General features: G+C 46.1%; 1 protein-coding gene and 1 long non-coding RNA gene across 4 annotated transcripts in view; one reads left to right on the forward strand and one right to left on the reverse strand.

Annotated features, from left to right (window-relative positions):
- The window catches only part of LOC115077053, an 88458-nt gene that overhangs the window by 49529 nt on the left and 19628 nt on the right, over positions 1-19301 (reverse strand). The gene's annotated exons all lie outside the window — the stretch shown is intronic.
- The window catches only part of SLC25A33 (solute carrier family 25 member 33), a 58849-nt gene that overhangs the window by 31123 nt on the left and 8425 nt on the right, over positions 1-19301 (forward strand). Inside the window, exons 4-5 of the mRNA XM_029579202.1 lie at positions 726-826; positions 8785-8851. Coding sequence (XP_029435062.1) covers positions 726-826; positions 8785-8851 — 168 coding nt within the window. The remainder of the gene's footprint in view (positions 1-725; positions 827-8784; positions 8852-19301) is intronic.

Genomic DNA, 19301 nt, shown 5'->3' on the forward strand with positions numbered 1-19301 from the left:
AATTTGAATGCTACATTTAACAGCTGTAATTAGAGCTCTGGGAATGTACTTGTTCAGTGTGCTTGGATCTCTCTCCTGAACAAGGCAGCTGATTCCATGGAGTCCTTACTAACTGGTAGCTCTAGTTGTTATCTCTTGGTATGTGACTACACAGTTGGAAAAGCTAATAGTATACCTGGGTGCATAAGGAGAGAGATCATTTGTAGAAAGAGGGAGTTACATTATCTCTCTACTGAGATTCCACTTTGTGTACTCTGTGCAATTCTGGAGACCACAACTACAAAAGGAAATAGACAGACAAGGTAAAGGCCTTTCAAAAGAGAGCTATCAAAATGGTGCACGGTCTGCATTATAAGCCATACACCGAGACTTAATGAGGGGAAAAGGGTGATATGGTACAAGCAGATTTAATACAGTATCAGAAGGTAGGATTTTCCATTGACTGAAAAGCTCAAGGATAAGGGATCAAATATGAAGCTGAAGAGAGGGATGTTGTATAGGAATGCGAGAAAATACATTTTCACCAAGCAGGTAGTGGATAAGTGGAAGAGACTTACAGTGGAGGTTGTGGGAAGCAGAACCCAAGCATGTGTGGAACAGGCACCAGTAAGCAGACTGCATGCACCAGAGTGGCTCTTTTCTGCCAACATTTTCTCAGTATCCACCTCTCAGCTCTGTGTTGGTGCTGCAAGTGATAATGTTTTTTGTCTTCCTCTTGTACATAGGGCCGTTTATTTTGCCTCCTATTCAAAAGCCAAGGAGCAGTTCAATGCCATTTTTGTCCCCAACAGTAACGTGGTGCACATGTGCTCAGCTGGGACTGCAGGTAAGGCTTTCCTGATACTTTAAGATGTGCTTTGCAGCCACTTTGCATTATTGCAATGGGAGCTGTGCTAACAGAGCTTTGCTGCTGCTTTCCCTTCCTCTCACATGTGCTTTTCTGTAGCTGCTGCCTGCACAGCCCATGCAGAGTGGACGTGCTGGATCTGGAGTGGGACGGCTGAGAAAGGAAAGAAAACTGTTTGTCTTCCTCTCTTGTAATGTACTTGTAGAAACATAACAATGCCCACATTTTAGAGCCAGGTAAAGGTGTCTAGTGCATGGTGGCCACATGTCCTCTTTAACAATATGTTCCACTGTTTGGCTTTTCTTGCCCAACATTTGCCATTGGAGTCTAAGAGAACTACCCTTTCCTTGTTCAGTTTTTCTTCTCTTCAAGGTTGGTTCGGTAGGATCCATGATGCTCCTTAGTTAGGATAGGAAGTTAGAGGCAGTCCTTAAAAAATCTTGCTTTTGCATGTTCCTTTGTTTCACAGGGAGCAGTCTGTGCTAGTTATGTTGCTACATAACATAAGAAATGTCATATTGGGTCAGAACAAGGGTCCATCAAGCCCAGCATCCTGTTTCCAACAGTGGCCAAACCAGGCCACAAGAACCTGGCAATTACCCAAACATTAGATAGATCACAAGCTACTATTGCTTATTAATTACCATAATAGTTTATGGATTTAGCCTCTAGGAACTTATCCAAACCTTTCTTAAACCCAGTAACAGTAACTGCTGAAACCACATCCTCTGGCAATGAATTCCAGAGCTTAACTATGCGCTGAGTGAAAAAGAATTTTCTTCGATTTGTTTTAAATGAGCTACTTGCTAACTTCATGGAGTGCCCCCTGGTCCTTCTATTATCTGAGAGAGTAAATAACTGATTTACATTAACTTATTCAAGTCCTTTCATGATTTTGTAGACTTCTATCATATCTCCCTCAGTTGTGTCTTCTCCAAACTGAACAGCCCTAACTTCTTTAGCCTTTCCTCATAGGGGAGCTGTTCCATACCCCTTATCATTTTGGTTGCCCTTCTCTGCACTTTCTCCAGGGTAGCTCTATCCTTTTTGAAATGTGGTGACCAGAACTGCACACAGTATTCAAGCTGCGATTTCACCATGAAGCAATACAGAGGCATTTTGACATCCTTTGTTTTATTTTCCATTCCCTTCCTAATAATTCCTAACATTCTATTTGCTTTTTTTGATCGCCACAGTACACTGGGCCGATGATTTCAATGTATCATCTACTATGATGCCTAGATCTCTTTCCTGGGTGGTAGCTCCTAATATGGAATCTAACATCGTGTAACCATAGCAAGGGTTATTTTTCCCTATATGCATCACCTTGCACTTATCCACGTTAAATTTCATCTGCCATTTGGAAGCACAATCTTCCAGTCTCACAAGGTCCTCCTGCAGTTCATCACAATCCGCTTGAGATTTAACTACTCTGCATAATTTTGTGTCCACAAATTTGATCATCTCACTTGTCATACCTCTTTCCAGGTCATTTATAAATATATTAAAAAAGCACCGGTCCAAGTTCAGATCCCTGAGGCACGCCACTTTTTACCTTTTTCCATTGTGAAAACTGACCATTTAATCCTACTCTCTGTTTTCTGTCTTTTAACCAACTTGCAATCCTCAAAAGGACATCGCTTTCTATACAATGACTTTTTAGTTTTCTTAGAAGCCTCTCATACGGGACTTTGTCGAATGCCTTCTGAAAATCCAAATATACCACATCTACTAGTTCACCTGTTTATTCACCCCTTCAAAAAAATGTAGATTTGTGAGGCTAGACTTCCCGTGGGTAAAACCATGTTGGCTGTGTCCCATCAAACCGTCTATCTAAATGTTATGTGAATTTATTCTTTATAACAGTTTCCATGATTTTTGCCGGCACTGATGTCAGGCTCACCGGTCTATAGTTTCCTGGATCCCTTTTTAAATATAGGGGTTACATTGGCCATTTCCAATGTAGCACATTGGCCATCTCCAATGTAGCACATTTAAAACTAATCAGAGAAAATTATTTTTCACTCAACGCACAATTAAACTCTGGAATTTGTTGCAGGAGGATGTGGTTAGTGCAATTAGTGTAGCTGGGTTTAAAAAAGGTTTGGATAAGTTCTTGGAGGAGAAGTCCATTACCTGCTATTAATCAAGTTGACTTAGAAAATAACCACTGCTATTACTAGCATCAGTAGCTTGGCATATACTTAGTACTTGTAGCCTTGATTGGCCACTATTGGAAACAGGCTGCTGGACTTGATGGACTCTTGGTCTGACCCAGCATGGTAATTTCTTATGTTCTTAATCCTCAAGTACATCGGATGATTTTAATGATAGGTTACAGATTTTTACTAATAGTTCTGAAATTTCATTTTTTAGTTCTTTCAGAATCCTGGGGTATATACCATCCGGTCCAGGTGATTTACTACTCTTCAGTTTGTCAATCAGGCCTTTCACATCTTCTAGGTTCACCGTGATTTGGTTCAGTTGATCAGAATCATCACCTATGAAAACCTTCTCCAGAATGGGTATCTCTCCAACATCCTCTTCAGTAAACACCGAAGCAAAGAAATCATTCTTATTGCCTAAATTATTCCAGCTACTCTTCTTCTTACCCAAGTTCAAATTTCCCTTGTTTTATTGTAACTTTTTATATCTACCTATAAACACCAGTTTTTCGTTCAATGTTATCACTCCCCTGTTTCCTGTAAACCAGCATGATGTGATTTTATCATGAATGCCGGTATAAAAAAAGCTTTAAATAAATAAATTAATTAATATTTTCGCGATGGCCTTATCTTCTCTAAGTGCCCCTTGATCATCCAATGGTCCAACAGACTCCCTCACAGGCTTTCTGCTTCGGATATATTTTAAAAAGTTTTTATTAAGAGTTTTTGCCTCCACAGCCAACTTCTTTTCAAATTCTCTCTTAGCCTGTCTTATCAATGTCTTACATTTAACTTGTGATTCAAGAATCAAAAAATAAGCCCAAAAAACCTCAGAAATCTGAGGAAATATCAATCAATCGCACATACACCAAATAACCCCAGTAGTATATTCTTTTTTGTTTTTTAACAGGTGATTTGTAGGACCTTCATGACATCAGCTTGCCAATGATCACAAGCTGTATTGACCTCTGGTCCAACTTTATTTTAATTTAATTACAGTGCTCACTCGGAGTCAAATATATGTTATGTAGTTTTTTACATTTTACTTAAAAAGTCATGAAAGATCCACGGGGTAGGGAAATCTTATGAAGCAAATTTTTGCCCAGGTCCAGGAGCGGAACAAGTAACCGGTACTTAACTTAATGTCGAAAGCTTATATCGACATTACTTGTTCCGTACAACAGAATGTCCTTTGGCCAGGGAAGCACCAGAGCATCTACACCTTCCGCTCCTGGCTCTCTTCGATGACTGAAAAATTGAGGAGCTTTGGCATTGCGATATGTCGCCAACAGGTCCATCGCGGGCCTGGACCATCTGTTGCACAGGAGACTGAAAACCTCATCAGAGTTCCCTCTCTCCTGGATCCAACTGGTGACGGCTGAGAAAATCAGCCTGCACATTGTCCACTCTGGCAATGTGAGAGGCTGCTATTCTGTACAGGTGCTGTTCCACCCAGCTGATTAAAAGTTGAGCCTCCGTCGCCACCGGACGACTCCGAGTTACGCCCCGACGATTGATGTAAGCCACCGTCGTTGCATTGTCGGAGAGAATCCACATTGATATCCCCTCTGCCAAGGGAAGGAGGGCCTGTAGTGCCAACCGAACCATTCTGGTCTCCAACCGATTGATCGACCAAGAAGACTCCGACCTCATCCACTGACCTTGCACTGCTGTTCCTCGACAAACTGCTTCCTACCCGGAGAGGCTGGCATCGGTGGTTACCACTATCCAGGAGGGAATTTCCAAATCCACACCCCGTCATAATCTGGACAAAGCCACCAAAGAAGACGATCGTGCCGAATCCGTCACGGCTGGGAGCCTGACGAGAGGAGGATCCAGAAAACCGTGAAGCCCGAAAACGACTATTCCCCTGGAATCTGGACCTCTGAGGAAGAGCCTCTGCTCCTGGCCCTGTCCTCTGGCAGCTTGTGGACCTTATTCTCTCCCAGAGACTTAATCACGTCCTCCAACTGTTGGCCGAAGAGCAGCTTTCCCTTGAAAGGCAAGGAACTCAGCTGAGCTTTCGAGGAGACATCTGCTGACCAATTTCTGAGCCAAAGGAGCCTGCGGGCCGAAACAGCGGAGACCATTGTTCTTCCCGAGTGTGCAGGAGATCATACAGTGTGTCTGCACTGTAAGCCACCACCAGCCTGAGCCACGTCCGCTTCCAAAAGGGATGCCACAGATTGTAAGTGCTGCACCCAATGCAGGCTTGCACGCAGAGCAAAACTGCTACATATGGCCGCCCGCACTCCCAGGGTGGAGGTCTCAAATATCTTTTTAAGCTGTACCTCCAACTTTCGGTCCGGCAAATCTTTTAGGGCTGCTGCTCCCATGACTGGGATGGTGGTCTTTGTAGTGACTGCAGAGACTGCCGCATCCACCTTGGGTACCCTGAGCAACTCCAACGCATCCTCTGGTAGTGGGTACAACTTATCCATAACGCGACTGACTTTCAAACCTAGATCTGGAATGTCCCACTCCCAGAACAAGAGGTGAGTGACCGACATATGAAAGGGAAAAGAGCGAGCCGGGTCTCTTAGACCTAACATCACGGGATCCACCGCTCCCATACGCGAATCCTTCTGTGGGACTTCAATTCCGAGCTCTTCCAGAATATTTGAGATAAGCGAACCCAATTCATCTCTCCAGAACAAGTGTTCCACCTTGGGATCATCACCGTCCACCGCAAAAGCGCCTCCCTGCTTGGGCACCAGGGGCTGACCATCTTGGCCTGTGTCTACCCACTGAAGGTCTTGCGGGGAAGGGTCTCCTCCATCAGATAGATCTGACGAAGACGAATCATCCGGACCTGCCACGGATCTGAGAGGGCGCTTAGACTTAGTATTCCCCCCCACCAGCGGGGACCTGAGACTCTTTCGGGAGGAGGGAACCTCAGAGAACTTGCCCTTCTTGCGTTTGGACGCTCTCCGTGCCTTGAACATCTTGTGAAAAAACTTCACCAAGTCTGAGGAGAATGACGAAGAAGACCCATCTGAGGCCCCCTCAGGATCACCATCTGACGTATCAGCCTGATCCTCCTGCGACCTGCCCCCCACCCCCGGAGGATCCCGGTCGCGGGGAGAGAGGTGGCAGGGAACTCCGTGCCTCCATCGCGGCTCTCTCTGCATCCCTGAACAATCAGGCGGCTGCAGCTGAGCTGTAAGCCTCCCAGGCTCCGGGCACCGCGAAGAACTGCTGCTGCCATGGGGATTCCCCAAGGCCCCTTCACCTCCCGAGACACAATCTGCACAGATGCCAGCTCTAGAGAGGCGGGTGCGCGCGCTGCCGCAAGCGGAGCAGGCCGCACCACGAGGCATAGCCTCGGGCTAAATTTAGCTCCGATCAGCTGAGGTAAGCGTGCCAAAAATAGACCGGGCGGCAGGGGCATTCGCACAAGCCGAAACATGGCTGTAAAGCAGGCAGAGAGGAGCTGGAGAGAACGCTGGACCGGCCGACCAGAAAAAAAACCTCACTTTTACCTTTTCTTTTTCCCCACAGTGCTCCGAAGGCTGTGCTGAGCTGCCTGCTGCGGGTGAGTGAGCCGGGCTCCCCGGTATCACCCGCTGGCTGTAGCAGTCCCTGGGTTTTCAACCCCCTGCTCTTTTGCCTCTGATACCAGGGGGGATGGTCCCACCAGGACCTGCCAACCCCCTGGAAGGCTCAAAGGAACTTGCTGCGCCTTCTGCCGCTGTTTTCACAATCTCGAGTAACTTTTCTTTTTTTTTTTTTTTTTAAAGAGCCAGAAACCTTCTAAGGTGCATCTACTGGCCTGGCCGGCTGGAGCTGGTGATCCTGATCCGCATTCGGTCCCTCACCAGGGGCTTGCGGAGGAGACTTGCCTTCATCCACCCTGTCCGTATCTGAACTGTCCACCTGACAGGAAAAGGACCGGAGAGGGCGTTTGGCCTTGGGGGCTTCTATGCCACTGTGTGACTTGGTACGCTTGTGGAGTGATGAAGCTCCTGTCCCAGCCCCCAGTGACGGCGGGACTTCACGGGGCACCATCTTAGTACCCTGGCTCTTTGCTGCTTTTCGTGCTTTGAAGGCTTTATGCAGCAACAAAACAAAATCTGAGAACGAGGAAGAAGACTCATCCGAGTCCTTCCCCCATGCCTCCTCTGAGGAGATCTGCGCTGCCTGCAAGTTGCCCCCCCCCCCCCCCCAGGGGCAGCAGGACGCGGGGAAAGAGGTGGAGGAGAGCTCCCCTCCCCCAAGGCAGCCGTCTCCTGCTCCCTGAACCATTCACAGTGAGGCTTCAGTTCCTGCGCTGAGAAGAAAAGGGACCTGAGGCTGCCGCAGCAATTCTGCCCTCCCAGGGTCCCTGCCTGCTCTAGAGCTGCTGCCATGCGATTTCGCCGGAATCGGCTTCCCCAAAGAGCCTTCCCCTCCCGAGAAGCACCCGGTACAAACTCCGGCCTGCAGGCCGCACCATGCAGCATGATCCCCGAGCTAAATTAGGATTGGGGCCCAAAAAAAGAACCAGCTCGACAAAGACAAACCCCCGGGAGCTCGTAGGAACTGAAAAGGACAGCAAAAACGGCATTGGAAGGAAGGAGGTCCGAAAGAGACCGCTAAGCCGGCTCAGAAATTAAATAAATCACCTCAGCGTTGTTTTGTCCTGTGTGCAGATCTTCAGAGGGTGAGTGAACCGGGCTTCCCGGTATCACCCTCAGCCGCGGGCAGTTACAGGAGTCCCAGCCCTCTGCTCCAGAGCCTCTGTTACCAGGGGGGATGGTCCTACCAGGACCTAACAACCCCCTGGGAGGCTTAAAGAGATCTTCTCTTTTCTTTTCTTCCTTTTTTTTTTTTTTTTACTAAATCCTTGTCTTTTTTTTTTTTTTTTTTTTTAAAGATTCCCTAAGGAACGAATACCAGCAAAACTAAAAACCTAACACTAAACCCAGACTAAAGGTTTTGTACCTCCACCATCAGCTGGAGACGGAAAAATACTGACAGACTCTAGGTGGCACCTCAGGGGTATAGGATGGAGTCCGTTAAAACTTCTCTGTCTCCATCTGCTGGAGGGGAGGTAAAACCCAGGAGTCTGGACTGATCCGGGTACGTACAGAGAATGAAAGGCAATCAAATGTTAATAAATAAGTTGAATGGGTGACATTGTGGTAGTTTGACTTTAAATTCTATGCTAAAATATTCTTGGATTTGTAGAGCTGATAAGCTTAAAAATGGCAGAGCGCTTCCTTTTTCCTCTTGCATGTCCTAGTAAAACCTTTCTGTATCACAGAGAACTTTAGAATCAGGCACTGTCTGACACTGAACGTTTAGCACATGGGCTAGAAGAATTGCTTTTCCTGGCAGGTTATGTTTGTAATGGAAGCAGATGAGATAGTACAGACCAGTGAGTCCACAGCACTGCTATCCTTGTCAATGGTTTTCTTTTCATATGCAGCATGGCCATGCCATGTCCTCTGGAGACCCTAACCCCATGATAAATACTTATATGAGAATACAGGGAAAATGATCAGAAAAGTAATTTCAAATGTGTCTTGGCAGGGTAAAGCAGTGTAATGTGGATCAGCAGTGTCCTCCAGTGTCTGGGGTGCATTACTGCTAGCATGTCAGTACTTTGCAAGCTGCTAACCCCAAATCTCTGTTTATTTAACGCGGCCACTTCTTGGCTTACTACTTTAGGAACTCTCTCTAGAGCAAATAGGCTTGAAGGCAGCATATCTTTTGATTGCTGCAGGAAATGCAACACCTGATTTGCTTTAGTGCACAGGAATATTTCTGAATACATTCTCTCTCTTATAGCATTTATTACAAACTCCCTGATGAACCCCATATGGATGGTAAAAACCCGAATGCAGCTGGAACGAAGGTAAAGCTCCATGTTAAAATCTGGAAATAAAATGTGTTGCTCTGTGTTAAAAAGAAAACCAAAATATCAAGCTACTACAACAAGTTTTCCTTGTGGGCTAATTAATGTGTTCAGTTTCCTGGACAATATGTTTCTGTGAAATATTGTGATTGCCCTGACAGTCCACCTGAATATATAGGAATAATCAGTGATTAACTCGGTACACACTGTAGCTTTTGAAAGCTTGCCACAGATGAATTCCAAATTCAGCGCATTTGTCCAGCTAAGTTTGGACTTAGCTGGACAAATAGTGGGATTTGAAAATCTCAGATAGCTAGATAACTGTTTATCTGGCTAGCACAAGGACTGGAGCCGGCTGTAGGGCTGATTTTCAGTGGTGTTCAGCTAACGTAGCTGGATAACTTTAGGACTGCAGAAGAGCAGTACTAAAGTTAGCCAAATAAACGTATCCAGCTAAGTTTGACATAGCCAGTTGTATTCTGTAGTGCCCGGTATGTTGCTGAATATCTCAGCAAAGTTAGCTGGTTAAGTTTATAAGGCCAGCATCTGAATATGGACCTTGGATGGATTTAGCCCATTAAATCGGTATCACCTACAACTTGTTGTTTGACTCTTATTTCTACATAGTGCCCATATAGTGTAAACCTGACCTGCATTCAGTGGTAAAATCCTTAACAGTTTGATTTCTCAGATAGGCCTGCGCACAGGAATCTGAGATTAGATTAGATGTCACAAACTACCAAGATGAGGACTATCCAATGTAACTGCTGTAGAGCCTTTATTCTGAGGGAAAGCATCTGGAAACTTAGAGCTTGCCCAATTTGTGCACAACTCTCTTCCTTGAAAATGGAGCTGACTGAGATAAAAGCTCAATTAGCTTCAATTAAAAGTATTACACCCACATTGCATTACACAGATAATAATTCCCCAATATCACGGAAAAACCAGGAGTCAAGAAAAGGAGATCCATTACGCTCAGGTAGGACCCAAAGTCATCCATTCTTGACAGATGAGCAGCCAACAGGTACACCCTCCCACTCAAACAGGTCATTAAGAAATTCTTTACAATCCAGGATTACAGTGGGCTCTGGTAGAATTAGACCTGTGATAAGGAGACACACAATGTACCAAATGCAAAAAGAACAAGCCCTCTCTATATTAAAAACTGAGGAAGTTCTTGAAAAAAACATTGCAGTATTACCAGAAAAGAGAGAAAAAACACAATGCATGCAGTATTTCAAGATCCATAACCAAAAGAAAAATCTAATTGAGATGGATAACTCTGTCAACAGTGGCACAACTACAAACAGAAAGAGTAAAGTGAATAACAAATCTCAACTAATATCTCATAAGGAGTCCAGGAAAAGCAATAACCTTAAAGAGAGTACCTGGAAGGCTATGACCACAAATGCTCATAGTTTGGGAAATAAAATCCCAGATCTGCAGGCCCTAATGGCTGAGGCAGAATTGGACATTGTTGCTATCACAGAAACATGGTTCACAGAATCTCATGAATGGGATACAACAATACCAGGCTACAACTTGTTAAGGAAGGACAGAGAGGATAGAAAAGGGGGAGGTGTGGCTCTTTATGTCAGAAACAACATCCAAGCATCTGAGCTACAAGGAAGTTGGGGTAAAGAAGAAGCTCTATGGGTCGACCTAAAAAAAGATGACGGAGTGTCCATTATATTGGAGTGGTTTACAGGCCTCCAAACCAAAAGGAAGAGCTGGACAGAGATCTGATTGAAGACATCCATAAGATAGGTAAGAAGGGAGAAGTGGTGATCGTGGGTGACTTTAATATGCCAGATGTAGACTGGAAAATCCCCTCTGCAGAAACTAAAAATAGTAGAGCAATAATGGATGCCATGCAAGTATCTTTGTTCAAACAAATGGTGTTGGAACCCATGAGAGAAGGTGCTATACTCGACTTATTGCTCAATAATGCAGATAATGTCTCAGATGTCCAGGTGGGCGCCCACCTCAGCAGCAGTGATCATCGAACGGTATGGTTTAATATCACTAATAGAATAGGGAAAAGAACCACAAAGACCCGAGTTTTACAGTTCAAAAACACAGACTTTGAGGAAATGGGAAAGTACCTGGAGGAAGAACTTAAAGGATGGGAGAACGAGAGAGATGTGGATCAGCAGTGGACCAATCTAAAAGGAGCAATCACCAAGGCAACTGCTCTATATGTTAGAAACATAAAGAAAAGCAAAAGAAAATTGAAACCTATCTGGTTCTCAAAGGAGGTGGCTGACAAAATTAAAGCTAAAAGAACAGCATTCAAGAAATATAAAGGATCCCAAAGGGAGGAGCACAAAGAAGAATATTTGTATCAACTGAGGGAGACGAAGAAAACAATCAAGTTGGCAAAAAATCAAGCAGAAGAGAGGATTGCCAAGGAGATAAAAAATGGTGAAAAACATTTTTCAGATACATCAGCGAAAAGAGAAAGGTCCAAAGTGGTATAGTGAAATTGAAAGGTGGTAATGATCAATGTGTGGAGACAGACTAAGAAATGGCAGAAATATTAAACGAATACTTCAGCTCTGTGTTCACTAAAGAAGACCCTGGAGAAGGACCATCTCTACACAACAAGAAACTGGAGGGAAGTGGAATAGATGAAAAATCCTTTTACAGTAGAAAATGTGTGGAAGAGCTAAAGAACCTGAAAGTGGACAAAGCCATGGGGCCTGATGGGATTCATCCAAGGATATTGAGGGAGCTCAGAGATGTTCTGGCGGGTCCGCTGTGTGACCTGTTCAATAGATCCCTAGAAACGGGAGTGGTGCCGAGAGACTGGAGAAGAGCGGTGGTGGTCCCGCTTCACAAGAGGTGGGAACAGGGAGGAGGCTGGCAACTACAGGCCGGTTAGCCTCACTTCGGTGGTGGGAAAAGTAATGGAGTCTCTGCTGAAAGAGAGAATAGTGAACTATCTACAGTCCGGAGAATTGATGGACCAGAGGCAACATGGATTCACCAGGGGAAGATCCTGTCAGACAAATCTGATTGACTTTTTTGACTGGGTAACCAAGGAATTGGACCAAGGAAGAGCGCTCGATGTCATATACTTGGATTTCAGCAAAGCTTTTGATACGGTTCCGCACAGGAGACTGGTGAATAAAACGAGAAGCTTGGGAGTGAGTGACAAGGTGGTGACCTGGATTGCAAATTGGTTGACGGACAGAAGACAATGTGTGATGGTAAACGGAACCTTCTCTGAAGAGAGAGCGGTTTTAAGTGGTGTACCGCAAGGATCGGTGTTGGGACCGGTCCTGTTCAATATCTTTGTGAGCGACATTGCAGACGGGATAGAAGGTAAGGTTTGTCTTTTTGCGGATGACACTAAGATCTGCAACAGAGTGGACACGCCGGAAGGAGTGGAGAGAATGAGACGGGATCTAAGGAAACTGGAAGAGTGGTCGAAGATATGGCAGCTGAGATTCAATGCCAAGAAGTGCAAAGTCATGCATATGGGGAGCGGAAATCCGAATGAACTGTATTCGATGGGGGGGGAAAGGCTGACGTGCACGGAGCAGGAGAGGGACCTTGGGGTGATAGTGTCTAATGATATGAAGTCTGCGAAACAATGCGACAAGGCGATAGCAAAAGCCAGAAGAATGCTGGGCTGCATAGAGAGAGGAATATCGAGTAAGAAAAGGGAAGTGATTATTCCCTTGTACAGGTCCTTGGTGAGGCCTCACCTGGAGTACTGTGTTCAGTTCTGGAGACCGTATCTACAAAAAGACAAAGACAAGATGGAAGCGGTACAGAGAAGGGCGACCAGGAAGGTGGAGGATCTTCATCGCATGACGTACGAGGAGAGATTGAAGAATCTAAATATGTACACCCTGGAGGAAAGGAGGAGCAGAGGTGATATGATACAGACTTTCAGATACTTGAAAGGTTTTAATGATCCAAAGGCAACGACAAACCTTTACCATAAGAAAAAAATCAGCAGAACCAGGGGTCACGATTTGAAGCTCCAGGGAGGAAGATTCAGAACCAATGTCAGGAAGTATTTCTTCACGGAGAGGGTGGTGGATGCCTGGAATGCCCTTCCGGAGGAAGTGGTGAAGACCAGAACTGTGAAGGACTTCAAAAGGGCGTGGGATAAACACTGTGGATCCATAAAGTCAAGAGGCCGCCAATGAAGAGTGGGTGACTCGCCAGAATGATGGCTACTGCCTGGAGACAATACCCTTAGTCAATAAACATACACATGGTTACTGTGACTCCAACATCACTCTAAGATTCAACAGCAAGAGGAAATGTGGAAAAAAGGATTTGCACTCACAATGACGGGAGTAGCTGGCTTGTTATGGCGGTTACTACCCCAAACCAAATATCCAAATTACTACCGCCACCTTCCTCTATTCCTGATGCCTTTCAACTAGCTTGATCACTCCATTCTTATACTTCACTTTCAATGCATATCCAGCATAGTTCTCTGCTTCAACAGCAGGGGAAAAGAAAAACTGTTACTTCACACATCCAGCAGAGCTCTCTGCTTAAACGGCAGGGGAGAAGAAAAAAGGGTTCGCACTCACAAAGCGGGGAGTAGCTGGCTTGTTACGGCGGTTACTACCCCAAACCAAATGTACCTGATACTTCACTCTCGACGCATATCCAGCATGGCTCTCTACTTCACGGCATCGGAGAAAGACTGATACATCACGAATTTCCAGCATAGCTCTCTGCTTCAACGGCAGGGGAAAAGAAAAACTGATACTTCACGCATATCCAGCATAACTTCAACGGCAGGGGAGAAGAAAAAAGGATTCACACTCACAAAGCGGGGAGTAGCTGGCTTGTCACGGCGGTTACTACCCCAAACCAAATGTGCCTGATACTTCACTTTCGATGCATATCCAGCATAGCTCTCTGCTTCAACGGCAGGGGAGAAGAAAAAAACTGATACCTCACGCATATCCAGCATAGCTCCCTGCTTCAACGGCAGGGGAGAAGATAAACAACCAATAAGGGCTGTATAACATAATCTGGGTAAAAACAAATAAGCATGGGTGTAGCTTGCTTATTGCGGCGGTTACTACTCCTACTACCTCTAACTAATCAAGCTAGATATTTCACTTGGATGCAGCTCCTCCACCGCTCTCTACATTAATGGCGGGGGTGGAAGGGAATTAGAACCAAGAGCTAAGAGAAACAGATAAGTATGGGAGAAGAAATGAGGGAAGCTTGCTGGGCAGACTGGATGGGCCATTTGGTCTTCTTCTGCCGTCATTTCTATGTTTCTATGTTTCTATATGTTTCTATTAATATCTGATTCTTCTGGGGTGACTGACTTCATTGTAATGTATTTATTTAAAAACATTTATATTCTACCCTACTAGGACAAATATTAGGGCAACTCCAGGCCAGTTTTAAACCTGGACAGTTAGGAGTGAATTTTCAGCAAATGGCATATACGTGCATAAGTAGCGCATATGTGCAGATATACTATTTTAGAAGTGTCAAAAGCATGTACGGATTTTCAGTTTTACCAGGAGAAGAAAGGAGTGGTTCCGGGGCAATGTGCAGAAGTTTGCGTAGTAGTTATAATTTTTTAAGAAATATACACACAAGCATTACCAAACTTGTTTGTACACTTTTACACTTGTTAATTCACTTATGCAAGTGAAATTAGACTTCTTATCTGCAGTTTTTGGGTAGGAGCCTGGGATAACTGATGGAAATTTGAGGTGAAGTGCTAGAAGGTCTAGGTGAACTGGTGGAGGTATCGGTGAACTGTGATTCCAGGTACTTGTGTACATTTTATAAGATACCTGCCTCTGCGTTTAATTCTGGGTGTTTGCAGTGTCACAATTATTTTGTTCATAAAAGCAAGTTTGCTTAACAGTGATGTCAATATTCAAAAGCCATTTAGATGGATAACTGAAAAGTTATCCATCTAAATGGCTAGCCGGCTATATTTAAAGCCGTATGCAGCTAAATTCTAGCCACTGGGATTTCTAAGTGAACAGCCATTACTTGTCTGCCATTTGACTCAAAACTGCTCGACCTACTGAACTGTCCGAGGCTGAAAGTTGATTGAGGCAGTAGTGGGACGTGAAAGTATGAACTGACGACCACGTTGACTTATGTGGCTAGAATTTAGCTGCATATGTCGGGCCATTCCAGGGGCAGATGAGAGGTATTTCCGGGTGGGACAGAATTAGACGGATAAGTTATGCTGCTAATTCCGATATTTGGAGTTAGCCGCTTAACTTATGTGGCTAAATCTGGTCACGCTGTAGTGCTGTCCTAAAGTTGGCCAGATATCCGGCTAACTTTGATAGCCAGGGATATCCAGCGGCGCAGCTGCACTGCTGAGTATCCCCATTAATTTAGCCAGATAGCTATATCTGGCTAACTTAACTAGCTGCTCCACAGTTGAATATTGACCTCAGTGTTTTCCGTAGATAAGATGAATTAGCCATGCTGTCTGGGATGACATCATCTGACAGCACTAAGCAGAGCCATCTCTCCAAGTTTGCAGAGCTTTTGCTCTTTTGAGCATGCACTGTAGTTCCCACACAATTGTGTGCTGTGAGGTCTCCTTGGTTTGTATCAAAGTGTATAGAAAGTTTCTACTGTAGAAGGCTGTCCAGGGAGAAGGGTGGGTTCACATGGCTAATTAATCTTGCTATCTACAGAAAATACTGTTTTCCCGTCGATAGCAGGGATGAATTAGCCATGCTGTCCTGGGATCTGTCAATCAGGTCCGGGAGGCGGAGCTTGATAAAGCAGAGGATAGATCTTTGTTCCCTCTGCGGCTGCGCGTGGGTTCCCGCGCAGGAAGTACAGATTCTCCTCAGTCTGTTCTTTCCGCGCGCGGGATCGCACGCGGAGCCAACACTCTCCTCAGAATGTCAAAATCGGGCTTCAAGCGCTGCCGCTGTGGTAAGGTGATGTCTGTCACGGATGGCCATGACCGGTGTTACCGATGCCTCGGCGGTAGCCACGATGTCCCGAACTGCGAATTCTGCTCCAAAATGTCTCCCAGAGCCAAGCGACAAAGAGCGTATCGCTTACAAGAACTTCTAAGTACCTCAGACCCCTCTGAGGTACACTCTTCACCGGGCCCGGTGAAAAAGTTAAAGTATTCCGCTCCAAGGACGGCGTCGTCGGACACCTCACGCCCCAGTGACAAAAAGGTACGGAAACAGGGCTCTGTTTTTCCCGAGAAGCATGGAGCGCCCAGTATGTCGAGCAGAGACTCGAAGTGTGGCCTATCGCCAAACAAGCGCGCTGACATGGCGCATAAGAAAGTGCATAAGACGGCGCCGGAAACTCCACGGAGTGAATCGGCGCAGAAGATGGCGCCGAGTCCAGGGGCGCAGACACTCGCGGCGCCGAAGATACGTCACGAGGCGGTGCCAAGTTCAACGGCGCCGATCTCCAAACACCGTACGGCGCCGGGATCAAAACACCATAGAGTTCCGAAGCAGACGGCGCCGAAGACATCTACTTCCTCGGCGCGGGAAAAATCCAGCCACGCGCCGTCTCTTTCGGAGCCGACTAAAACGCCAGCGCCGACACGGGCGCAGGAGATATCGGAGCCGTCGAAAGTACAAGAATCACCGGCACCCATACTAGTGCAAGAGACGTCGGCGCCGACAACGGCGCGGAAGCCAGGCTCCAGGGCTGATTCACCAGAAACTTCAAAGAGGGTACAAATTCCGTCGGCCTCACACAAGACAGGAGTACATAAGAAGAGAACCTCCGAGTTGGGGTCAAAAACACGTCCAAAGAAGCGACCACTCCCTGCCTCACCTGACTCTTCCTACAAAAGTGACAGAGAATCAGGAAAGAACTTGACATGCCCAGAGGGAAGGTTTGTCACGGAACATGCGGGAAACCGTCCAGAATTGTACTCCCTCTCAAAACATCATAGGGAGCATTCCCACAAACGTAGTAGGAAATCTCCTTCCAGAGAATCTAGGGACTACAAGAGACAGTCTTCCCATGACTCAACTATCTCAAAAACAAAACATTCTACGCAGGTAGGGGAAGCTCACCATCGACGCGGACGAGACAGGGCTGTCAGCCCTTCCACCTCCAGATCATCCAAACGATCCAGGTCACGGAGATCACATTCCCCTATTTACGTGACTTCCTCCCAGGCATCCTCTCCATCCAAGACCTCCAGCACACCAAAAAGTGCGACTGGACCTAGTACTAGCCAACATAGACCAGAAATGACAAAAGCCACCAAGGATGCGTTCTGGCAACTATCCCAATCCTTGGCGGGATTTTATAGCACATTGGAGTCATCATTCAAGTTGGGGAAGGATCCCAGGAACACAAAACCGGGATCGGAAGACACACCCCCATCGCCTGACAGGGATGATACACCAACCTCGCCTGATCGGGACACTCCACAACCCTCTCCACATCATTGGACCTCATCAGAACACTTCCAATCACCGGCTGAGTCCCCCACTTCATCCACAGGGTATCCCTCGGATGTTCCAGACACTCAACCGGAACCATACTCATCTCCGGAGGACTTGTCATATCCTCGCTTTTTAGAAAAGATGGCGAACATTCTCCATTTACAATTTCTAAAGGAGCCTGACCCTAGAGCAGAGACCCTAGGACTGCTAAAAATTTTTGATGTACCGGGGGAACCCACCGCCGCATGATCTCCTGCATAAACTCATGCTAAAATCATGGGAAACTCCCTTCTCTCTGCAGGCAGTATCTAGGAAATCAGATATTAAGTTCCGTATAAAGAAGGAAGCTCCGTACACGCTCCCTCAACTACCTCACGAGTCAGTAGTGGTGGAGTCGGCAATGCAGCGATTTCGAAAACAAAAGCTTCATGCCACATATCCCCCCACTAAGGACCTTAAGTACCTAGACGAAATTGGTAGAAAAATCTATCAAAATTCAATGCTCACTACTCGTATCATCCACCACCAATTTTACATGATTCAATACATGTACGAGTGCATACAGGCCACTAAAGGATTCCTCTCCACAACAGCGGAGAAATTACCACAAACACTTCATGATATGGAGGAATGCTCAAGGCATCTCCTACGTTCCATGTACGAGGGAATGGAGACTTCATCAAGAGCGTCGGCCACAGCCATAGCGGCCCGGAGGACCGCGTGGCTACGTTCCAGCTCTATTAGAGAGGATGTGCATGAAAAACTCGCTAACCTTCCATGCACTGGAGAACACCTTTTCGGCACCAAACTGCAAGAGACGGTGGGAAAACTAAAGGAAGAAGCATTAGCGGTACAGTCGCTACAATCACACCAACCTTACCAATCTTCCAGACGGGGCTACCCATACCCTCGCAGATCGTCATATGGACGTCGTCCATATCGCTCTTATCAAGGATACCGTGCTCAACCGTATTCTACATACCAAAGACCACAAACTAACCAGCACACGGCTCAAATTCCACGAAGGGGCAAACAACGTGCGCCTCGCCAACAAACCCAACCACAACCGGCGGCAGCTAAGCCGGTTCAATCTTTTTGAATCTAATGCCACCACCACATCCATCACCACCGCCGGGACGAATCCAAGCTCGTCTACAGGTGTGGGAACATATAACATCGGACCAATGGGTTCTCGACATTGTACGTCAGGGGTATCATCTACATTTTCAGTCAAAGCCTCACCTTCCACAATTCACCTCTCCAGACCAGCTGCGGACGCACCCACAGCTTCAACAAGAAATATTCCTTCTTTGTCAAGCAAAGGCCATAGCACTTCTTCCCAAGAACTTTCACAACCAAGGTTTCTATTCCCCATACTTCCTCATCCCAAAGAAATCAGGCGGCTTACGTCCGATCCTAGATCTGCGGGAACTCAACAAATTTCTGATAAAGGAAAAATTCAAGATGGTATCCCTGAAGTCAATCCTTCCACTCTTGCAGACCAACGACTGGATGTGTTCAATCGACCTGAAGGATGCATACACCCACATTACGATGCACCCCTCTTCCTGGCGTTACCTATGCTTTCGTTACAAGCACAATCATTACCAGTACAGAGTACTCCCCTTTGGGTTATCAGCTGCACCCAGAGTGTTCACCAAGTGCGTGGTAGTGGTGGTGGCTCACCTCAGACTACAGGGAATGACAATCTTCCTTTATTTGGACGATTGGCTAGTAGTAGCTCCGACCAGAGAACTGCTCAACTCTCACCTACATCGCATCCTACAATGCTTGCAACAATTGGGGTTGATAGTCAACTACCAAAAATCTCACTTACAACCGAAGCAACAACTCCAATTTATAGGAGCATATCTGGACACTACGCGAACCAGAGCATATCTGCCACAGGACAGACAACTTCAGTTACGACAGCTCTTACTGAAGTTACGCACAAAGCAAAGAGCATTGGCACGTCAGGTGCTAGTAGTCCTCGGCCACATGGCAGCAGCCAATTTCCTTGTTCCGAATACCAAATTACACAT

Source organism: Rhinatrema bivittatum, chromosome 15, assembly GCF_901001135.1.
Source record: "Rhinatrema bivittatum chromosome 15, aRhiBiv1.1, whole genome shotgun sequence".
NCBI classification, from domain to species: Eukaryota; Metazoa; Chordata; class Amphibia; order Gymnophiona; family Rhinatrematidae; genus Rhinatrema; species Rhinatrema bivittatum.